Source organism: Haliotis cracherodii, unplaced genomic scaffold (assembly GCF_022045235.1).
Source record: "Haliotis cracherodii isolate W230 unplaced genomic scaffold, xgHalCrac1.p SCAF_4, whole genome shotgun sequence".
Classification (NCBI taxonomy): Eukaryota; Metazoa; Mollusca; class Gastropoda; order Lepetellida; family Haliotidae; genus Haliotis; species Haliotis cracherodii.
Window position 1 is genome coordinate 53,102,154 of NW_027266297.1, and position 25,583 is coordinate 53,127,736.

General features: G+C 40.2%; 1 protein-coding gene across 1 annotated transcript; it reads left to right on the forward strand.

Moving 5' to 3' along the window:
• The first annotated feature begins 5,022 nt into the window (after positions 1-5,022).
• Positions 5,023-7,195, forward strand: LOC139480172 (beta-1,3-galactosyltransferase 1-like). The gene is made up of 2 exons (XM_071263204.1): positions 5,023-5,121; positions 5,800-7,195. The coding sequence occupies exons 1-2, from the start codon at positions 5,044-5,046 to the stop codon at positions 7,105-7,107; spliced, it is 1,386 nt and encodes a 461-aa protein (XP_071119305.1). The 5' UTR covers positions 5,023-5,043; the 3' UTR covers positions 7,108-7,195.
• Positions 7,196-25,583: the final 18,388 nt, after the last annotated feature.

The window sequence follows — 25,583 nt, forward strand, 5'->3', positions numbered from 1 at the left end:
TTTATTCATCTACATACTTTTTGTTAGTCTTAACTATATTTATTTGATAATATCAAAAATTGTTTATTTGTTTGAAAACCTTCATCTTAAAACATTTCCTTTTTAAATCTTATAGGTCAAGGGAGGTCATCAATAAATGTTGATAAATATAAGTTTCCCGACAAGTTACACATTGGCGGCCATGTTTACCAAGAAGACAAAATAACAAGGTCATCAGTAAAGGCAATAAGAAGAGCACATATCTTTGTAGATACCATTGTGAAGGCTTTGCTGGTAGCGAAGGTTTTTCAAGTGTGAGCAAACAAGTATGAACAGAAGTTTGAAGTTCAAGAGATCATGAGAGAACCGGAGGGCACGGGTGGCCTCGTCGTCTAAGGCGCAGCTGTGCAGAGTTGCGTCCCATGGGCACGCCAGAAACCTATGGTTGTGGGTTCGAATCCCCGTTCGCCCCAATTATGTTTCTAGGTTTGTCAGCACCATACCCGTGCTCGTGGGTTTCACCGAAGTGGAAAACGTCTGAGACCTGCATCACTTTAGGCTTTCCTCCCACATTAAGCTGACACGCCGTGAGAGAACCAATGGAGGAAGTGACAGAGGAACCAGTGGAGGAATTGACAGAGAAAAACCTAGATTGCTCATCTGACAATGAAGATCTCACAGACATATGTCATCTATTTGATGATTTGATTCACCAAACTTCAATCAATGATGGACTAAATGAAGAACAGCAAAGCCTTGGGTGCAATCTATGGAGATGGTGGATATCCTAAGGAGTTTCATTCGAGGTGAGAGAACTGGCAATTGGAACCTCCATCTCAAATCCTTATATCATATGCTCCTATACTCCATGATGGCACACCGGCCTCGTGGAATCACTTACAATAATATATGTGGCATGTACTGCAATTATGTGACCAGTCATTATGGCATGCCAACAATTGTCTTTGATGGCTACAACGAGAACCCATCAACAAAGGATATGACACATCTGAGGAGAACCGAGGGTGTAGTTGGAGCAAATGCAAAGTTTGACGGTTACATGATCATTCAGTCCGAGAAGGAACAATTCCTTGCGAACACCAAAATAAACAAAGACAGCATAGGGAAAGCAGTATCTTTGAAAATATTCCAGTCAAGTCCTGACTTCAGGGAACATGCTAAGGTGTTTGACAAGCCGTTGGAGGATATAACCAGAGGACAGAAAATAATAACTGGAGAATAGGCTCTCTTGTGCCTTTACAACAGGAGAAGACCTAAATTATCTACCGTCGGTTTCGTGAGAAGGCGAGAAGGTCACATCAAGTGGATGAAATTGCAGCAGAAGAATGGGGTTGGAGAGTTATTGGTGAACTAATTCCACAGTTAACCGGTGTGCCACCAGCTCCTAAAGAACTCGCAATTATACAATACTACTATTAAACGAGCATGTGTGATTCAAACAGCTGCAGCTGTCACAGATTGCAGTGTTCTTCACTGTGTGACGAATGTGGTGGCATGTCTTGTTTGAAATGCCAACAGTCTGAGGCATTTGAGGTGAACTATGATGTGCATACCTGTTACTATGCATGTGTGTGCTGATAACTTAATGGGTTGTTTCGGTCAGCATATGACCATTTAATGCTGTTTGGAACACGACAGATTACTATTATTGAAAGCTGAAAATAGATTTTTGCTGATTTCTCTGAATCAAAACAAGTCAGAATGTGGAAAGGTATAACATAATGAAGCCTGTATTTGTAGCTTTCATTTGATATGTAAAAGAGTTAACTTGGAGTAAATTTCAAAAATGGAATTTTTGAATTTTTTTCTGTGAAAATGCTAGGGAATCGCTGTAGTAAAGAAGCCTGAATTTGGAAATGTTTGCCCATTTAGATTTTTCTAGATTTTTGATATGATGTTAAGGAGGGCTTATTAAATATGAATAAACTAAAAACATTTCTGTTGCAATTTGTGGTGGGTCCATCGTTATTTTGACCGGACTAGTAATGAATACCATTGCATCGTGACGTTCTATGGAGAAATGCAATAAACTGTAGCCTAATCTTCTCTACAATTCCACCAGCTTGCATTACGTCTAGGAGGCTGGACCACATATATAGACTAAGCGGCAAAAGAAAGTATAGGTTGGCAATTTGTAATTTTCCTAAAAACAGCGATAACTAGTGGAAAGTTGGTATTGGGAATATGACTGCCCAGGAACAGGTACCGACAAAAAAAACCTCACCCGAACGCGCCACCTTCGACGGCGCTCGTGCGGTGACAAAAAATGGTGAAAAGGGTTTCCCGCCTATGGCATAAACTGCACGTGCATATTAGCTGTATAGATGCGTTCGTCTGCAGGGTATAACCACACGTAATGAAAGCACACGAGAGAGAGAGAGAGACATCGGTATGGCAGAAATGGGGGCAACACAGGTCCAAATTGCCAGAAGGTTTGGTTGTACACCATTGACAGTAGCCAGGCTGCTTCAACGGTACGGGCAGACAGGGAGGACACAGGACATGCCTATAACCGGACGACCCCGAGTGACAACAAACCCTGGAAGAGTGTCAGATACGGCTCATTCACCTGCGAACAGATTCGTAACGGCGACGGCGACGGCAGCAACAGCGTTAGCCAACGTACAGTACTACGACGACTTCGTGCTGCTGGAATCCGAACGTATCGTTCTTTCCGAGGAATGGTACTGACTGCTCAACATCGACGCCTGAGACTGCGATGGACGAGGCAGGTTCGACGTTGGCAAGTGAGAAATTGGCCTCGAGTGCTGTTTGCTGATGAAAGTCGGTTTAACTTGTTTTGAAATGACGGCAGAGAACGCGTTTATCGACGCAGAGGGGACGTTTGGCTCCGGCGTGTATTCGAGAGGTCAATCCATTCGGCGGAGGAGGTGTCATGGTGTGGGGCGGTATTTGTGGAGATCAGAAGACTGACGTCATGGATGAGGCGGCGTATCACATCATGCATTGAGACAGCTGGCGGTCATACACGCTATTGAAGGCAACTGTGTCGACAATGAACTTGTAATGCGTCTGACAATTTTTTGGTGACATTTCAGACAACTTTTGAAAAAGAAATTTCTTACCCCACCATTGTTTACCTTGAGCTTACATTACCTGTGATTGCACAATTCCATTCAAACTGTGGTTGATCAATCATTTGTTACCCCTCCCTTGATTATATTATAATCGATCATGGAATTCGACCTATACTTTCTTTTGCCGCCCAGTTTAGTAAATCTTTTGTACAGTTTAGAAGCGAATACGTTTCCAAGACCACTAGGCAAAGATATATATATATATATATATATATATATATATATATAGTGTTCCTGTATTTATCTGTTCCCTTTCTTGTGAAGCAGGGCAATGGCTCACAGTAACTGGCTGCCAAACGTTGAACACAGTATTGGGTCTTTTCAGTATTTCACAATTACAACTGTGCAGATTTGCATATATTGACCCATGGTGTCACCATGGCTTCTTACATTTACAACGAAACTTATGAAAATGTGTAAGAATAATTTACCAAACATGTTCGATGTAAAGCAAGTATCAGATGAGTTTCTGTTTCACATGCCTGTTGCTCTTTTTCATGAAGGAGCTACATTCTTTTCAATTTATTTTTACAATATTGGAGCAAACGCATTTGCATTTCCAGATCGCTTTATGGGACCGTGGAACTGGGTAGGTTACCCCGAACACTATCCTTAGCTCTTGGATCCCTTTTAAGACCAATCACCCCTTTAATGCTCATTAAATCGACACATTAGCCGGGACACTGTGATCCGACGTCTACGTTCCAACAACTTCAGATGTCGCCGACCAGCACGTCGTCCTGTTCTCCAACCACGGCATCGGCAGGCACGACTTCAGTGGGCACAGGGTCATCGCAATTTTCTCTGATGAAAGTCGCTTTTGTGTCTCCCATGCAGACGGATTTGGCGGCGTCGAGGTGATCGTTTCGCTGACAGAAACGTTGTGGAAAGGGATCCATGGGATGGACCTAGCGTCATGATATGGGCAGGGATTGGACTTAATGCGAGAATTGGACTATGTGCTTTCTGAATGTTGGTCAAGGTTGGGGACACGGCGTCACTGCTCAGCGGTATATCGATCAAGTGATCAGACCCCACTTTGTTCCATTTTTTGCACAACATCAACACATTTTTCAGCAGGACAACGCTCGTCCCGATGTTGCCAGAGCTTCCATGGCCTTTCTGTAAGAACACAACATCCGTGTTCTACCGTGGCCAGCCCTCAGCCCTGATCTGAACCCCATCGAACATTTGCGGGATGAGATTCAAAGGCGTCTGCACAATGTGCGCCCAGTCCCTACAACTGCCGATGAACTACGCACAGCTGCTCTGGATGTATACAGGAGGATCCCTAGGGCCTTCACGAATCGTGAGATCCACTCAATGTACAGGAGATGTGTGGCAGTGATCAATGCTAATGGTGGTCACACCAGGTATTGACTGACATTTTGGGTAGTGACCCGAAACTGTGTAAACCCTTAACATTTGAAAAAAACCAATTATACCATCTGCCTTTTTAATCCATTAAACTTTTTTTAAATTTTTGTTGTTGTCAATCTTGCCCTATTAGTATTTCTTGTCTTTACTGTAGAAAATAAATAACATGTATACTGCATACCCGATTTGCGTTTCTTTTGCGTGTGAGTATATATACAAGTGGTTTCATCAGGTGTATAAGTATTAAATATATAAAAAACAGAGTCTAGATATTTGTGCTTGTCAAAGGTCCTTTATTCACACAAGATCTTTGGCCGTTCAATAATCCATTCATCATCCATTGTGTACAACTGGGTATTGACTTTAGGACACAAGGGCGTACTTTCTTACTGCACTGTTATACTTCCGCAGTATCGATCTCTGTGTATATGAACACTCATTATACAAGTAAGTGCCTCGGTAACATCTGGATAGAGCACGGGTTACATTTCAATTTGACGCTTTATTAAAACGAATCAGTCTTCGTATTGCTCACCCAGCGGAACAGGTTGTGGGGACAAACCCCTGCATGAAGAAGCTGTTTAAGGATGGTTACCATCTGATGTTCATGCAATCGAATACAGTACAACGGAATCTTGATGACGATGTAAGTAATCTAAATCTATAAGTTAATTGTTATATCTTTCAGGTGGCAATTGTTTTGCGTAAGATACGACTAGCGGTACAGGCACGTCATCACTTTTTTAACGTAGAGCAAGGTTTCCTGTAGTTTTCAATACGTTGAATTGACTTTGGATGGTTTAAATTTTAAATTGGGCGAAATCTTAAATTATTAGGTCATACAAAGCTAGATCAACATTGAAAACACAGATATTTTATTATGACAAAATAAAACGCTAACTCTTTGGAGTTAGTGCTTGACATTGAGGAATACAGCATATTGTGAGTAGTAGCTCGATCTGAATTAAGAAACTTCGACAATAGCATTTAAACATGGCATTTCGCTGTATACTCGAAGATTGATTTTTACAACATAATCCGTTCTCATACGTGATAGGATTTAAAAGTGTTTAGCGCACATACTGCCTGAGCCAACGTGAAGTGGTCATCCCAGAAGAAGCAAGCCAAGCACGTCATTATTATGTCACATCGTGTCACGCTAAAGATATGACGTCACAGTCGTATATAGAAAAGCGCCAATATTCAAGCTCCGTGTTCTTCTAAAAGCTGAAATACACTCTATTAGTCAATTTCTATCTAGTATTCTGCACTAAATATATTGACATACATATTCCTGTAAACCGAATATGTACCCCTGTTTCAGTTGAAGGATCTACACTTGGCCTCATTCCCAAGACGATTAAATATGGCGTCTCACAAACAAATAATAGGAGCTTTTCTATTGGTATCAATGATATCTGCACTATTAGTGGTGATCGCCATCGTACATGAACATCAAATGAGAGAAGTGCCTAGACATACGGAAAGCAGACACGCCAGCAAAGGCACATCTCACTCAAAGAGTCTTTATTTGCTTCCAGATACTGCACATACGTCTCAGAAATTAATGCCAGCAATTAATCTAGACGATTATGATGTAATGCAAACAGAAAACCAGTCGAGTGTGAACATCCTACCTGTGAATCATAGCTCTACATATCATGCTAGTGCTTTATCCTCATCAAACGATAAGCAACAAGAAAACGATTCACGTCCCTTCACTCCACGTGTGAATGGCAGTTCAACATCTCATGGTAATGCTCATCCTGCCTCTAACAATAAGCATAAAGATCCTGGAGTTCGCCCGGACAGTTGCAGGGACTGTTTCAGACATAATTTCGACTATCTTATACAGAACACTGATATATGTGACAACTCGAAAGGGCAGATAGATCTGCTGATGCTCATCTTCACCAGTCACGCTAACAGACGTAACAGAGATGTTATCCGCTCAACGTGGTCGTCGATCTCAAGAAACAATACCGGAAGTGTGAGGTATGTCTTTCTGTTGGGAATCGTTGAAGATTACTCCTTGATAAAGAGTGTCCAGGAAGAATCACAGCAGATGGAGGATTTACTGATGGAGGATTTCTTTGACTCTTATGCGAATTTGACATACAAAACAATCATGGGGTATAAGTGGGCGAACACCTATTGTCCCCATGCAAGATTTGTTCTCAAGACGGATGATGATATGTGGATCAACGTACCCAACATGCTCAGTGTCGTCAATCATAATGCAGTGATGCTGCAGAATACTGTGATAGGTGCGTGTTATTTGAATGCCGCCGTTGTTAGAGATTCAAAGTCAAAGTGGTATGCGTCCCCCAAGAGCTATCCTCATTCAAGATACACGGGATACTGTTCTGGAACTGGGTATGTCACCAGTATGAAGGTTGTGACACAGGTGTATCGCGTATCGAAAGACGTGCCGTTCTTTCACCTAGAGGATGTTTACATAGCTTTCTGCATTTTTAAACTAGGTTTTAAACTCAAATATCATTCTGGATTTTATAGATATTTTAAACGAGGTACAGCCTGCATGTATAAATCAGAAAAAGTCCTGATAGTCCATGGTCTCTCGTTGACTTACATCGAGAAAATGTGGGCAACAAAGTGCCACGTGAGGTGAACTTGTCAATAAATATATATTGCAAAAACGGTATTTATCTTATGAAAATATATCACATGGAATTACATGTCAGTTGGATGTGGTGAGTATTGTGGTAGTTATATCAAGGTTAACATCATTCATACTGTATTTATCAATTGTAATTAGAAGTGTGTGATATTTGATCAGCGATATTAGTAGTGGTTTATTTCAGTAAATCAGGCCACAGGCCCATTTTACAATATATATTCAAGCATTCAAACATGTTGCGCCACAAGTGCATGTAGTAATATCAATACTAATCAGAACAAGGGTATCTGAGACCATATACATATGGTGGTAGAATTAGTAGTTTATATAATGGACAACTGGTTGCTCCTCATTTTAAGAGCAAAGAATGTAAACTTGGCAAGATTATTCATTGTGAAAGCATTACTGGTGGTAAATAAAGCTTTACATTTATGCCTTGATGGAGATATATAATAATAACTTGGCAGAAAGTTTCTTCTAAGATCGTCATAAAACGGACAAACTAAACAAACAAGGTATTCTGTTTCTACACTTGGAATGATACAAAATGGACAAAGTCTTTCACATTTTGGAATACCTAACTTTCTACCCTGTGGTACCATAAGATCACTGCTCGACGTGCGAAACTGTGAGAGAGTAATCCTAAATGCAGCAATATTCACAACACTTAAATAATTTTCATATTCGTTTGATAGCATAATTGTTTTATACAAATATAATGAAGATAATTTGTCAAAAGATTCAGAGAGACACTGGTTATCAATATGAATACATCTTGTTCTAAAAGCGGATATAAATGAATGAATACAAGAAACTGATTGTCTATTCCAAATTTCACCATATCCAAAGGAAAATAACAGATTTTTAACTTTCAGTGCCCAGCAATCTAGACCCTTTTCTGCCCGGTCATACCGGTACACATACGTGTGATATAATATACTGTTTTCGTTCTGAGTTAATAAACGCAGCCAGTACTTAATAATTTTCAGATGTTGGTTTACTTTTAACGAGTATCTCCCAAATTCAGCTCTTGCTACAATATTAGGAACAGTTCTTCTCAGTTTCGAAATAAGCTTGCAGAATTTATCATGAACATTTACAATATCTTTAGAGGGATGAAATCCACTTATCTCTGAGCCATATAATAATATGGGCAGTACTTTAACATCAAAAATACGAAGTAACATTTTCAGGGGAAGTTTTTGAAAATTGTACATATGTGATTGTAACAATAATATTACCTCCCATGCTTGTTGGGATAATATCTTTTGAGTTTTATACCAGGAACCCGAGCTAGAAAAATGTACTCCAAGATATTTATAACTGGGGACTGTCTCAAGAGGGCTGCCATTAAGAAAAAACTTTTCATAGCTTTTAAGCCTTCCTGCCTTACGAAAAATAATGATTTTACTCTTGGTGGAATTAACTCTTAATTGCCACTTATTGCAATAATCCACCAACTTATCTAAACGTTTTTGTAACCCGAGAACAGTGCTATCAAATAGGATAATGTCATCTGCAAATAAGAGTATGAAGAGATCCAGCAAGTCTAAATTAACACAGTATTGCTTATCCACACTCAAAAACTGTACTATATCATTTATAAAAAATGAAAATAGGAAAGGTGACAACTGGCAACCTTGTCGTACACCAAAAGGACAGTCAAAGAAGGGAGTACATCTATTGTTAACCAAAACACATGACTTCACATTTTGATACATATTATTCAAAAGTTTGTAAACATTCCTCATCGAACCAGTCACAATGTTTTTGTCCAGTTCTAGCTCCGTTACACGGTTTTCTAAATTTAACACAACAATTTTCAAGAGTGTTCTGAAAACAGTTAAAAGCATTATCTACATCATTGTCAATGATTTGATTGTGGAAATTCTTCTTAGTAGAATCCTTGAGATTATTCCATGAATTTACGTATTCACTGTAAAAACGATCAGACCAAACATACCTCTGACTCTCAATGAGATTTTCACGGTAACAGTCAGGCATACTGTTTAAAGCTAATGAGTAGGTTATAGGTAAATCAGTACATTCAACTTCAGCTGACACATCAAACTTTGTAATAAGCTGAAAAAGATTTGGGTTACACAACACATAATCGACAACACTCTGGCCTTCATTGGCAAAACAAGTTATTTTACCAACATTGCTATCTGAGCACAATCGACCATTACAAATCCGGAGTCCTGTTCAATGACCGAAGTTTAACAATGAGAGTCCAAGTTTATTGACAACACTGTCTTGAGATCTGCGTGGTAGGTTATTGTCTTGAATATAATCCATTTCATAATCGATGGGCAGGTAGGTAATATCATGGTTTTCAATAAAATCTGGGCGTGTACCATCACCGGTGCGAGCATTGAAATCACCATGAATAACTATCTCACAGTTTGGAAAGTCTGATTTTAAGCTCAAAATATCGCTTTCCAAAATATCAAATAAATCCTCCTCGGAGTGTAGACTAGACCCCTCCCGAGAGAAATACACAGTGCAGATGCAGATAAATAAAAGCGTTTGTCCTTCGTTATACTTTATCCACAGAGTGTTGCTGGATGTTGATTTAAGTCGAGTGACTTGCGTCTTACTGTCTTTAACAAGAGTGAGTATACCTCCCGAGTTTCGTATTGCCCCTTCGGGTTTTTTTCTCAATTGGCTAAACTGTTGATATCCAGGAAAGCTGAAGACATCATGATAGTTCGCCCATGTCTCCACAAGAGATATGATATGAAATCTGTTAATAAAGTCCATTATACAATTATTAGTCATTTTTCTTTTCAATCCTCCAACATTCCAAATAACTATGTCAATAGCACCAGGGCTTTGTTTACAGCCTTGGCCACACCCTAGCTCTCAGTGTTTGTGTAGTTAGAACGAGGTTTCCATGGTAACATTTTCATTGCATAGAGTTCACTTTCATTTCATTTTCATTTTCAATTTATACAGTTTATTGTCAATTTGAATTTTGTCAAAAAGTAAGGTTGCATATTTACCATCTTTCCGTGCTTTGTCCTGGAATGGTTTTAACTTCCGTCTGATTTGTCGAATCCTCTCCGTGAAATCCTGCGAGATGTTTACATCCTGGTTCCGCAGTTTAGAAGTTGATCTCAGAATACGTGCCTTGGTTTGATGACACCAGTACCGGACGATTACCGCGGGACTTTGTAGACATGCGTCGAGCACTGTATATATCAACTGATTCCTCGATTCCAAGAACATCATGGATTACTTCACGCACTTTTTCTTCAGTGGTACCCGTGGCCTCGTTACGTTCGTCAAGAACATTGTGAAAGATCAGATTATTCATCCTCACTTTATTTTCCATGAAATCAATCTTCTCATTCAGTTGTTCCGTAGTCTTTCTAAGTTCCACATTTTCTTCTGAAAGTCGAGATACATCTTCTTCTAAGGCTTTCATTTTTTCTGTTAAGTCCTTAAAAGTTTTTTTATTTATATCTTTTCGTAAGTCTTGTATTTCTCTGCACATATCTGACTGTAAATTTCTGATCAAATCTGCAATATTTTCGTCTACCTTTTTCACGTTGTCCAGTGTGCTTTGACGTGTACACGGAGTTTTCGGTGGGCCCGGGTTTTTCTCTACATCGCCGCTGACCAAGATTAGAAGTAACCAAGTAAAGCGACAGAGTTTCAATCCTGTCCTCGCGCCTCCAAGCATGCATCGCACGTGCGTTAACATGGCGTACCGTCGTCTGGTTCGCTTCAACATGAACGACACATAAGTTGCCACAGAACAACCTATTCTAGCCCTGGTAACGTTCAAATCACACGTCATTGCTTACTTCTTTCGTTTGGAGGCTTCATGAAAAACTTTCCACCACTTGAGAATCACAGATAAGCTTCTAATTTCACAGATTTCCGGAGCTCTCCGAGCATGCGACTTCGTCTAGATACCCGCTAGGTATTTCTGTTGATCAATTCCAAAAAATATGATTTTTCATACAGAGGCTCCAGATTGTCAGTACACATGCACACGGCACACTATTTCCATCATCACTTAACCTATACATCCAAGTGACAAGATACTTTGGTGTCATGAGCATATGTTTATCAATCACCATCAGATAGTGATCATACCAGGTGTTAGCGAAAAGATGAGTATATCATGCTTCATCGACGTCAACCACCACAAATACATGCAAAGACAAATCAACTGTTCACGTAAAAACACGTGAACATATGGTACAACAGGAAATTGAATCATACGTAATGTTCGTCGGTGCTGCATTTTGAAAAAATAAGGCCTTGAATGTTGTAACCCTGATCAAACAACTTTTGAGCAAAATTCGTATGACGATCTCTGAAATCTTCGTAGAAACAGCATGCTCGATTACACCTCAAAGTTGTCAAATCATTATGAAGACATTATGCTGGAGCGGCTTGAATATTGCTCGACATAAAGGGAAAGTTGACTGTTGGAAAGATGAAGTCATCCCTCATTATCTTGAGGATAGCTTTTTGTCACTCTGAATCTAAATATTAAGCTTGGATTTAAATATGTAGTAGATGAGGCGTTTCACTTTTATTTCAAGCTCAGTATGATAAATCAGTGGAAGGTAAGTTTGGCCATATTCTTTTGTTCTGATTTTGCCAGTCCCAACCATATGCCTAAAGCAACAGAGCAGCAAGGAGGGTAGTACACTTGGATCCCATGTGGATGTAAGCTGGCTTGAATGTCTTGCCGAACTAGGCTGGAATTATGGAGTTATATTTGGCTAGACTGACGAATTTAAATCAAAATCGCGCACCGAACTTGACAGGATTAAAAGAAAGTACTATAAGTGAGTAAAAGGAATAAAAAGACATCAGCATAGGCACAACCAGTACCCCTACCCCAAGTCCGCATGTCCTCCCGTATAGGTCCTCCATGCGCATACTTACATACATACTCCCTCCTCCCACTACACCCGCCAGTCTCCGCTATACCTAACATCCGTCGCACTATAACTACATCCATTCTCATGTATACGTACTCGTGCTTACACTTACACATACCACTATCGCCATATCACCACATCCATATCACCACATCCATATCACCACATCCATCTCACCACGTCTGCATCAGATCCATGTATCCGTGATCATGCTTCCACCCACCCCCAAACATTCACCACACACCATTACTATATCCGTCCTCATGTATCCGTACTCATCATTACATACACACACCCCTCTCACTATACTTCTACATCCACCCCACCATTCCCCAACATCCATCGAACTATAATCATATCCGCCTTTATGTATCCGTACTCGTGCTTACATACATACATACATACATACATACATACATACATACATACATACATACATACATACACCCTCCTACCATTCCCTACATCTATCGTATTATAACTATAACCGCCTTCATGTTTCCGTACTCATACTAACAAAGTACTGTGTGCATCCAATAACACGTTTCGAATATCGTAAATATTTTACCATATGTACATATTACAGATTATTGTAACACAATAGATTTCCTCCGTCTAAATCAGAACGCATTTAGAAATTCATCTGGTCAGCATGTCAAAAAGACCAGAGCTTGCTATAAAATGTACTTCATCCTCAGTAGTTTGATCCTTACGGTATTTGCATACGCGATTTTCTAAAGGTGGTACGGGTCTAGTAAACCTACCAACCTCAACTTCTAATGGCAAAGTCCCACATCTGAATTAAGCCATTATGCCACGTTTTGATCTACACATGATAGTGCGAACGTGGGGCTCCACACAATAGAGAGTAGTTTTAAACTGCTTGTATGTCCTAAGTTTATTACCGTTTACTAAGCCTCTGTCATCACTAAGACCCCTTTTGTGATCAATCTTAACTAGTTTTTCTTTAATATCAGGAAACGATCAATAGTGTATAATATCATATGGTATTTGTAGAATGTTTAACAATTTGATAACACCATTCTCCCTAGATTTACATTATCTTTAAAAATAAGGAGCAAGTTTTTATAGAACTGATGATATGACAAGGCGAAACAGAATATACTCTCCTCCAAAAGACGATTTTAGTCTTTCCATTAATGCTCAAACGCCTTTCTTTGCATCAGTTATCTGCACAATAAAGCATACGCTGAAGAGAGTCTTCATCTGCAGCGATCAGTGCAATGTCATCGGCATATAACAGCATACTCAGCATAGATCCATCAATATTGATACGTGAAGTTTTGTGAACAAATGCGGCCGTTTGATATAGAGAGGTTGCAGTTCACCCAAAAGTCAATTAATACATGACCATATGCATTTTCGTTACAGATAACTTCTCTCTGTGTTACTGTGTCTACACTCCTATGTAATCCTTTTCTGAGCCAATTCGAGAATTAAAATCACCATGGATACTAACAGAACCTGAGTTTTGGTATAAGTAGAGCTGTTCTGGAAGCACTTAAGTACAAAATCTGGATCTACGCACGATGCTACCCTGAACCAACTCATGCCATCTGTTTCATTGTCTAAAACGTCAACATTAAATTTCCTTTAAAACATTTTTAAAAAAAAAAGCATCCACCAAACCCCACCCGACCCGCGTTTCGCACAAACCGAATATGTCGCATTCCGCTGTGACCATCCACCTGCATTTCAGTATCCAAGCCGCACTGACCCTTATTCCTTGGTTGCTATGAGACGTTTTCCGTGGAAACGCAACTTTTTACCATGTACAAGTTCGTTATTTATTGTTTCCATATTCCATCTTGACGTCAAGTCCTCACTTGAGAGTGTGTCATCCAATTACACCCTTGAATAGCCTTTCTGGCTTGCAGATTTTTCTTATTCAGCATCATCTTTGTCTTGTGTTCGACTGCCTCTAGTGTCACCAAACCAATCCCTGGTTTATTATCCTCACGTGTCAGTCGCTATGCACTTGCCGCCCGCACATTGGCAAATATCAAGCCGTCTCGAAATGGTTTGTTGCCAACTTGGATTGGGACCTTTTTATCGTTGGATTCTCGATACTCCCATCTAAGTCACTATCACTTGTCTTTTTCACAGCTGTTAATATTCACCTGGCTTGTAACAGCCTCCAGCCTCTGTATGATTGTCAGCTGATATTGTATGGGAATGTTCTCCTTTCTCATGTTTGCAGTTTCTTGTTTCAACACTGCTGTTAAAGTTCTTTAGTAACTTTGGCCTTATTTTCTGCTAATTTGTCATCTCACTAGGGCCCCTCTTCAATTTTAAAATGGAGTTATTTGTTTCTGTCGATATAACATATTTTCAGAGACTAGGCGTTAGTCAAAATAGACATTACCACTTTGGAATTGGACACCAATTTTCTCCAATCGTATTGGCAATGTTAGTTTTCTCCGTTAATAACCTGTCACCTTCCTTAAGATGGTGAACAGATGATTTTGAACCCTTGCCTTTTATTTTTTGTACCATATTCGACACCTTGGATATGGGTGTGCGGGAATTAGTTTAGGAGACGTAGTTCCTCCAAGACTGACGCTTATGTTGTTTAAAAGCACGTCGTGCTTTGGCATTTGTAATTTTAACCTTATCTAAATTAAGCACTGTAGGATGTCGGCGGAAATATTTTCCCGCTTTCTTTCTACATTTCCGTGCCTGTTTGCAGTCATTATTAAACCATGGTTTACGAATATGTTGATTTGCAGAGGACTTTGGAATTGTTTCATCAGCAGTGTCATTTAGCAGGTCTGAAAACAACTGTATCGGATCTTGAACATGTTGAAAAATGTCAGGTTTTAATTTTCCGGTACATATTAATTCATATAATGGCCAATCAGCCTTTGTAAAATTCCACCTAGTTGATGGTGGATCGTTAGTAGGGTTAACAGTTTTAAGAATAGTCGGGAAGTGATCACTCTCACAGAGGTCATCATGAACTGACCATTCAAATTCGTTGTAAAGGTTTGAATCAGTGATCGAAAGATCAAGTGCTGAATACGTTCCTGTGGCAGGATGTAAACAAGTGTTGGAATCATCATTAAATATACATAAATTATTGTCAGAAATAAAATCTTCAAAGATTTTCCCCTTCCCGGTAGAGGGTTATGCCCGTTCAAATCGCCCATGATGATGCAGGGCTTAGGGAGTTGATCATATAGGGATTGAAGATCCGATCTCTGAAGCAAACAGGAAGGAGAAATATACAGAGAACACAGGGTAAATGTAATGTGCAAAGTCAGTCGCACTGCAACAGCCTGAAGATTGGTATGAAGTGAAACAGGGCTGTGGATCACTCCCTGCTTCACCAAAACAGTAGATCCTCCAGTAGCTTTAGCACCTGGAGGAGAAAATGAATGGTAGGAACTATACCGACGCAAATCAAAGTTGTCAGTCTCTTTGAGATATGTCTCCTGGACACAGATTGCTGATGGCGTAAAAATCTCGGATTACTAAATGTAATTCATTAAAATTGGTCCTGAGACCTCTGCAATTCCACTGAATAAGTTGATTCATGACGTTCAAGTTATAGGTGGATGCACAGGAGATCACCCCCATCTCTCCAAGGTTTCAAAGCGATTATAAATCTGTATTGGGTCGCGGTGACCCTTTGGCACACAATCTGAATTTTTTGAGTAATCAATTTTCTTGCTGGCCTTTTCGACAACAGGGGAAGGTGTTGGAGTTGTTGCAGTCGCCATTTATGGTTTTGACACAGGCGCTGATTGTGGAGCATCATTTGTTTGGAAAGAAGTACTTGACCGTAATACGGAATACTTTTCTCCTGAAATCCAAGTAATATCTGTCCGGCAATGGACAGACGTGACAGATCTAGAAGATGTGCGAGTCACAGCTGCCGAGAATGATACAGCTGTGGTCGCCGAGGCAGATTGTAGAACCAAACGTTTCGCTTTAGGAAAGGTAATGTTTCTCTCATGTTTCAGCTTAACGATCTGAAGCTGAAGTTTGCACATGGGGCATGACTTTGAAGAGGCTACATGATCGCCAGAACAATTTGCACAGTGGGGGCTTTTGGTACATTTGTCATCTGTGTTGTGGTCATTTTCTCCACATTTATGGCATAGTTTCCGATTTTTGCCTGATTGTGCAACATGCCTAAACTACTGACATTTGTAACATTGAAGAGGGTTGGGAATATTAAGAAATATTTCAATAACACTATAAAATAGTTGAATTAAGATAAAATGAGTTAAATTATGTGACATGAAGCTTCTCAGAACACCTTTATTTATTTTCGACACTGACACACGAGTTTTGATGAAAGGAAAATATTTTCGCCCATGGGTCTGCCCAGGGACCAAGCCTTTCTCGCGCACTTGGCGAAATATTTCACTTACGCCATAAAACGGTTGAATTAAGTTAAAATGAGTTAAATTATGTGACATGAAACTCCTAAGAACACCTTTATGTATTTGCGTAACAAAAACATATGAGTTTTGAGGAAACTATTCTCGCTCTAAAAGAGTTGAATTAAGTTAAAATGAGTTAAATCTTGTGCTGTGATACTTGAAGGAATACATTTATATGTATTTGCGAAGCAAAAACATGAGTTTTGAGTAAAGGAAAATATTCTCGCCCGGAACAGCATGTTTAATTTTGTAAATACCTTGATCGAGACTGGGCAAAGACCGTAGAGTTTCTGGACAAATGGGTTTCCAGAATTAAAATGGGACGTTTCTTTCTAGCACACGTGACAATTATGTCCATGATGACCATGGTTCTTTAAACATATCTATGGAGTTAGAAAGCAATGATCAATCAATCAATCATCGGCTCCTCCTTTGAACCAGTATGTTGTTTTTAAATTGGCACTTCACGCCATAATATAAGTGTATTCCGTCTGCTTTAGTAAACCTACACATGTAAACACTTACTTTTGACAAACCCACTGTGCAAGATAACAGTGATTAATGAATGAACGAATTTTCTGTAAATCACTGATCACTCCTTTTGCTGGTCTGCCACGTGCATATTACATAACATATATTTCACCTCACTTCAAACCTGGATTCAGATAAAATAATTACCCCAGACAGAAGACATGCCAAAAGGGAACCTTTGTCAGGTAATCTGAGTGATGCTACCACTAACTGTACCTGTAATAAAAGTTCATTAACTGAGTTTCAAGACACAGGTGTAGGGTTACACCAGGAAACATAAGAGATAGCAATCATATTATCCGCGCAAATTTTTGGATGTTAGGCCGGGGTCCAAACATGAAAAAAACCCATGGGTTTCCAATTAGCATCTTATTGGCTACTTCTCTGCTGGGAAGATCTTATCTGCCTGTGACAGACAGGACTGTAACGGCTATTGGAGCCAGGCAGGGTCAAAGGTGAAGCATGGAATTTACCACAAAAGTAAACACAAGTGGTTCATAGTAAATTTTGAAATGTGAACTTTAGACTAAAATCCAATTTAAAGCATAAAGCATTAATGTTTTCAGTAAAAAGGATAAGGCTAACACAAGTCTCTGCAACATATCATCTTTTAAATAATTAATACAACACATTAGAGACTATATACACTTATTACATGAAATATCACATGTGTAATACCTAAGACCATATAATACATAAAACACTAACACATGGATGTGTGGATATAGTATATGACCATACAAAGAAACATTGAAATATTTAATATCCTATTTTATTAATTTAACTGTTGAAAAGGTCAGTTAATTTCATGTACATGTACTCAATATCTAACATCAATATACAAACATCTCTTCTTTCATATATACTATACATACATTTCCTCTGTTCAGTTATCAAATGAAATGTGGTAAATTTAAATATCTTGACTTTTCATGTAATGAGGATTAAAAAAATAATTCCTCATATCATTTAATCATTAAGCTTGTATTCCATATCAGAAAATAAATGTACATTAAACATAAATATTCAAATGTCTGTGTGAAACTTCCTGGGGAAACACCGCTGTGCGTTAAGATATCATTCCCACAAATGTCCCATATATGGTTGATCATGTTGGTTAGGTAACCAAGTGCGAACTAAAGTTATTACTCAATGTGGCATCAAATCACGCTTGTGTCTGGTTCCACTCCATACATAATGTTGGCGGTTAGCTTGCCTCTCCACTGCCAGTCTTTTTCTGTCTAGGTAACGGGCATTCTTCCACACACCTCTATGCATCAACATTGTCCAAAATCGTCTATAATGCCCCTTCCTTAGAAATGAATTTTGGACATGTACCGGCATTGTGCCATCCTCACACCACATTTGTTCAATGGGTTGATTATGCAAGGTTTACATAAACAATGTGGACACTCTTCCTCATCCGCTCTGTGCTGCACAATGAATTCTTGCTCATCATCATGATCATCATCTGGTGTTGTTGATATATCAGTAGCTGATGGTACAGCCACGACACTGGGCACCTCTATGATGTCCCAGTCATGGTGGTGAAACAGATGGTAAATAGTCTCTCTGTAAAGGGGTTACCATCAATGTCAGGGACTGTAGTTCCGATGCTTCTCCCATCGTCAATAGTTGTAGATCTATGAATGCATCTTAAAACAATCCTCCACAGAGTACAACTGACAATAAATTACAATAGACAGGTGCCATAAGGATGGCAATAATTAAAAGTCTGACAATTAGAACAGATTTCCCACATAACGGCTCCAAATATTTCCTTGGTAGTGATAGGTGACAGATTTATAATTCTTCTGCCTGGTTCGAGATCTTGGTGCCCCAGAGTTTCTGGCATGCCATTGTGAGGTAGAGTCCCGGTCGACATTCTCTTTCCAATGACACACGGCTAACTGAGAACGCATATTATAAATAGTGTCAGAAAATGATAATCTTTTGTCTTGGAAGACATTCATCACATTATTAAAACTCTCAACATAAAAGAGGTATCTTTTGCCAAATTGAAATCATCCGGATATTTGTAGACAAGCGAATTTTCAATAACTCTCGTTAATAAATCCACAGCTTTTTCACTGGTCAAGACAATCCGTGATGCTTCATAATTTTGATCCAATTTACATCTTGAAGACGCATCACAATCGGCATAATTGTTCTTGTAATGTTCCACAATATTTGATAGTGAAGACCTCAGTTTTGGAACTGTCACCATTACAATTCCGCATTGCAAAATGAAAATGAGGGGTAATTGGTTTAACTTTGTCTGACAGCTGCTCATGCCATGTGCTCCCATGTTTGTAGCGAGGCCCAGTGGATACAGCAGTCAACAATTTGGTAACTGATTTCACACCATGCCATAAGTCATTCTGGTTTGTCGTTGATCCAGTGTCTCGAACAAATTTATTAATTGACAAGTTCTGGTCATGGGTGAGCACATTTATTGGGACATTGGTTTCTTTCAAAAAGTAAATTCTTTCAGTCCCAGTGCGTTCATGTCTTTGAGATACTGGATCATACTGGTTGTTTGGTGACATGCTCACACACTAATACTTTGTGACTAGCATCTCCAAATAGCAACAACGCTGCTGTCCTTGGCATTCTTCCGCCAACCATGTTAGGCATCGGACATAATGTTGATACCATCTAAATGTTCACATCCAGCTACTTCTTCCTATAAGGCTGTGTCACAGGAATCTTCAAACAATGTTCTTGTAAGAATTCAGTTGATCCTTCCTATATCTTCGTGAGAGACTTCCAATACCAGCAGCTGAACAAAATCTTTTTATACTCGACAGGTATGAGACCACTGCTGTAAAATGCATGCCCAAGCTTCTCATTAACTAGGAATTTGTTGTTGGGAAGATAAGGTGATGATGCTGAACGGTACTGGTGTGACCCAGAACACCGCACTTTCATCGTGACAATATGTCCTTTGTAGTTGGTCTGCTTCAGAGACAGTTTACTTGAACATTTACGCCCATGCTGATCTGCTACATCTAGGCACATTTTCATGGATGACTCGGATATGACGAAAAACCTGTCATCAGTGTCCCCAGCTCCTGCTCTGAGGTGTGTCACGGGTGGATCTTCTGGGACAGTCAGGCAATGGTTTTGGAGGTAGTACGTCAAGACACGATCGAGGACGGCAGCATTATTGGCAGGCATATTAGATTCTGCCCGCAAATGTATCTTCACCTGTTTAATCTTTTGAAGAATGCCTCTCTTGACATCATCATTACCAGGTACTTCAATAGTGAAGCGCGCTGATCGTCCACTTTGATCCGCCATATTAGAAGATCACTTTTATCAGTTAGATAATTCAGAAACAAGAGATTTGTTGTCGAAGGCCAGTAGTCAATTGGAAACAAAATGATAAAGAAGTCAGTGACTAAGACGGGGGCTGGCCAGAGTCCACTTATTTAGAGGTACATAGGGGGGGGGGGGGGGGGGGGGGGGAGGAGATACATGGCAAAACAACCATGGTACAGAAAATGGTAATTAGAGTGTGTCTAGAATGATCAGTGGTTGAATGTGGGGGTTAAAGGAAATATTTACATTAAATTTACTGACAGATGACCCAATACGAATAACAAATATATCTTGCACAACTGTCTCCACCCCCACTGATATAGAATGAAGGGTCCCCCAAAGTGTGCCATGCTTTCATCACAGAGCGGGAGGTCAGTTTCACTCCCAGCTGATGGTGGTGGTGGTGGTGTCAGTTTCACTCCCAGCTGATGGGAGAATGTAATGTGAAACCATGAATGAGATTCTACCTTCCATCCAGACAAGTTGCTATGGATACTCACCGCCCTCTGGCTGTCGGACTGACAGGAGGGAAATTCAATTTTAAATCACAAAGTTTATATTTCATTTCTAAACTTATTTGACTATCTGTACCGATGGTTTTCACAGTATGTTTTGCCATGTATCTCCTCCCCTACCTCTAAATACGTGGACTCTGGCAAGCCCCCGTCTTAGTCACTGACTTCTTTATCATTTCTTACAACCAGCCAGGTCACACATTGTAACCACGATTATTTACAACCTGCCAAGTCACCTATTGTAACACGGAGCCTTACAACCAGCCAAGTCACACATTGTAACCAAGATGCCTTACAACCAGCCAGGTCACACATTGTAACCACGATGGCTTACAACCTGCCAAGTCACCTGTTGTAACACGGAGCCTTACAACCAGCCAAGTCACCCATTGTAACACGAAGCCTTACAACCAGCCAGATCACACATTGTAACCAAGATGCCTTACAACCAGCGAGGTCACACATTTTAACACGAAGCCTTATAACCTGCCAAGTCACCCATTGTAACAAGATGCCTTACAACCTGCCAAGTCACCTATTGTAACACGGAGCCTTACAACCAGCCAAGTCACACATTGTAACCAAGATGCCTTACAACCAGCCAGGTCACACATTGTAACCACGATGGCTTAAAACCTGCCAAGTCACCTATTGTAACACGGAGCCTTACAACCAGCCAAGTCATCCATTGTAACACGAAGCCTTACAACCAGCCAAGTCACACATTGTAACCAAGATGCCTTACAACCAGCGAGGTCACACATTTTAACACGAAGCCTTATAACCAGCCAAGTCACCCATTGTAACACGAAGCATTACAACCAGCCAAGTCACCCATTGTAACAAGATGCCTTACAACCAGCCAAGTCACACATTGTAACACGAAGCATTACAACCAGCCAAGTCACCCATTGTAACAAGATGCCTTACAACCAGCCAAGTCACACATTGTAACCAAGATGCCTTACAACCAGCCAGGTCACATCACTGACGCAATCAAAATATTAAACTTATATATCGTAGGTTACAAATATAATTGATATGGGATATATTTACATCTCTTAAGAAGATTTTAGGGTTATGTGCCGAAAAAGCTAAATTCTAAAATGTAAAATTGAGTTTAGCTTTCGCGGCCACAGTTCAAGTTCAGTGATTAAACGAGTGACGCTTCCCCGGTACTCAGAGTTAACTGAAGATCAAAGGAATTCGCAGATGCTAATTATATATTGACATCATACCCGTAAAAACAATAAATAACAATGATTTGGTGTATGATAGCATAACAGTGCTTGGACTGTTGGTTACATTTCGTCAACTTATTGCCGTAGGACGCCATTTTCAAACACGATTTACAATATGAAGTTAAAATCTATATATGTGAAAGGGCAGCAACGTGGTCGGTGAATTGGACTCTGTGAAGTTGGCACTGACCCGTTCGACCTTCAAGGATTCGGGTCGTCCTTGCTCACACAAGTACCTTAGAGACAGTAGATCAGAGGCTTGAAGGTGTTCATTCTGTCATGACTGTAGCAGTGTAGTATTCGATGGTTCTGTATTTCTTCTCGCCCAGACCTCTGCATCCAGAGAGCATGTGTTGCCCGCCTCCCACTGTCTCGATGAGTATTTCTCGTAGGTTTGTTTCCAGGCACAACTAGATTAACAATCAACCGTGTTGTTCTTTCAGTAAAATGGAAAGGTTCTTTGCACTGAATATTAAGTATTAACATTTAAATAGTTGTGAGTAAGAGGCCTAAGCACAAACTAACTCATTGTCGCAGATGAACACGATGTATTTCCTGTCAGTTAAACTATGGTTTTCTTGTTATTTCCATTTCTAAGTTTATCGGCGTATTTATGATCATTTGCGTTGATTAAGCGTTTTCATTTCATGCCAAAAGTGTTTTGACGCTTTGCGGGCACTAGTAAAATTTGAAATGTTGCTTTCCCAGGCCGATACCTATGTTTGACGAAGCATCAATTCAGACATGAAAGTGGCAATGTTACACGTATTTATAGATTGCTGTGCCCATAACTTTTGATGTCCAGTTGGTTTTACCATTATCACAGTATCACATTTCTTTACCAAACGCTATCCTGTCAAATTGATTATTTTACATTCACGTTCACATGCAAATATATACATAGGATATCTTCAGCATTTTACTCTGATGTCATCGGTATGATGCATTGTATATATGCATTTTCTGCGAGTAAAAATGTAGGTTTTATATGTACTCTTAAAAAAAGAAACGCAAAGCCAGATTTGTGCGAGGTAGGAAAATACATTTATACGAGGAACCGTACAAGGTATTGAGCCAAAATGTTGTGGAGAGAACACTTGGTGATTGTAGTCATCTCAGTTATCGGTACATAGGAGAGGTTCAGGGTGAAGGTCAGCTACAATCAATAACGCGTATGTCCCCCGTTGGAATCAATAGCGGCCTGACATCTCCTGCCCGTGGAAGAGGCGAGTATGCGACGCAAAAGCCAACTGCTGCAACGTCTGGGGTTGTGTTTGAAATCGGCGTAGCCGTCTATCCAATTCATCCCACAGGTGCTCTATCTGGTTCAAATCCGGCGATCAGGGGGGCCAGGGGAGAACATCAACGTTATTGTTATTTAGAAAGGCTCTTTGGATCCGTGCTATATGCGGTCGAGCGTTGTCCTGCTTGAATACACCGTTGTCGTTGGCTGCAATTGGGAGGAGGGGTAGTAGGAGAATTTCGTTGATGGATATGGATATGGACCAAACCTGACCTGCCATGATGGGAGATATCGGCCCACATCATAACGCTGTCCCCACCAAACCTGTCCACTTTCTGTACGCAGTTTCCGGCGTAACGTTCTCCCCGACGTCTGTAGACCCGTGTTCTTCCATTCCCTCGACGGAGGAGAAATCTTGATTCGTCGCTGAACCAGACATCTCTCAACCGCAGTTGAGGCCATACCCTGTGTTGACGACACCAATGCAGTCGTTGTTGACGATGTAGTCGACTCAATATGACGCATCGAACAGTGCGTCTTGCTCGTAGACCTGCTCCTCTTCAACGGCCTGGTCGGAGATTCTGCGCAGTTCGGGTATTTGGGATGCGGTTGAGGTGGCTGTGGACGTCCTTTCACGTAGGTGGCGCAGTCGGATGTCGCCCAAGCGGGTTTGGTTACTCTTGGTCGTCCCGACCTTGGCCAATCACGTGTTGACCCATGCTGTTGAAACCGATCCCATAGCCTTGATATAGCTTGTGATTGTGCTGGGCGCTACATTGAAAACCCTGGCTACAGCTGATCGGGATTCCCCTGCCTGCAAACGGCCTAAGACGTTGTTTCTTTGCACTTCTGTTAATCTTGGCATGTTGTTGAACTGTCACTGTTCGATTGACGCAGATGCCAGGCAATACAAAACCCTGCCACTAATACACTTTTACCGTTCATAGTGCTGCTGCACGTGCACATTTTGATCCGGGAAATTTGTCACTGACACTATAACACATTCACTTTGCACCTCTTGGTCCGCTAATTTTGCTTTTATGGCCAAACATATCCACATTACGTTTCATTTTGTATATATTTTGTGTATATATTTCCTCTCAGCCTCCATTCCCCCAGTTTTTGCATGAATTATTCCTGTTGATGTTTGTTATATAACAGAATAAAATATCAATTGCATGCAGCCAAAATATGAAAACATATATTAGACATATCAACAATGCATATAATGCAGAATCGCCTGTCTACTATTTATCACGGGGCGGTCAGGCTAGTGGTTAAAGCGTTCGCTCGTCACGCCGAAGACCCGGGTTCGATTCCCGACATGGGTACAATGTGTGAAGCCCATTTCAGGTGTCCCCCGCCGTGATATTGCTGGAATATTGCTAAATGCGACGTAAAACCATACTCACTCACTCACTCACTTAATATTTATCAATGGCTATATTTGTGTGACTTTGATCGCCGTTGTACCCAGCAAAGCTGTATATATAACGACTTGCACCAGGCCTAAGTCAGTACAGGTAGATATATTCACCGTAACTGATTAGTAAGGCGTGCCACAGTAACGTGTCAACATGACCCGGTATGTTTTATACCACAACACTAATGTCTGACCTTCTTTCAACTTGCTTCTAATGTGACGTTCCCCGAGAATCGTACGACACAGGGTTTTACCAGGGTGTCTATATAGACTTCGTATAGTCTCCCAGGTTTTACCAAGAGCTACACTTACACACAGAATAACGACCAGTCACTAGAGAAAAGGGGCCATTTCAATATATAATAATGGGTGCAGTGTTCGAGGCCTTCAATATTTCTCTCAAGAACAATAGGTGCATATGCATTTGATTTTTCGTTGCAGAACACTATCTGTATACATAAAATGACAAAAATATGACGAAAACAAGATATTTATATACATATTATTCATTACTTAAACATAGTTTTTTACAGCCGAAATCTTTCGTACAAATGTTTGGTATCCATATTCGGAAATAAACGATTAGCATAAAAATTAGCTGAGTAAAACAAAATAGATAACACACTTTGTTGCACTAATACAAAGAAGATGACTTGTGTCAAAGGGAGCCGTGGTGTATGGTCGTGATCACGCGATGCACTTTTGGGCCACTCGTTGCCCGTGACAACACATATCTCATGTGACTTACAAGAAACAACTATTACAATCTTGAACGAAGGCCCAACAAGGCCTCGTCCGTCATCAGTTCACTGTCTTAATTGATCATGGGTCTGCTGTTTTGATATTAAGATACTGGGTATGCGGGTTGGAG

Bases quoted from the DNA above. Each gene is read 5' to 3' on its own strand.
- LOC139480172 (XM_071263204.1), top strand. From the start codon at position 5,044: ATGAAGAAGCTGTTTAAGGATGGTTACCATCTGATGTTCATGCAATCG. The intron at 5,122-5,799 runs GTAAGTAATCTA...CCCCTGTTTCAG, and splicing joins AACGGAATCTTGATGACGAT to TTGAAGGATCTACACTTGGC.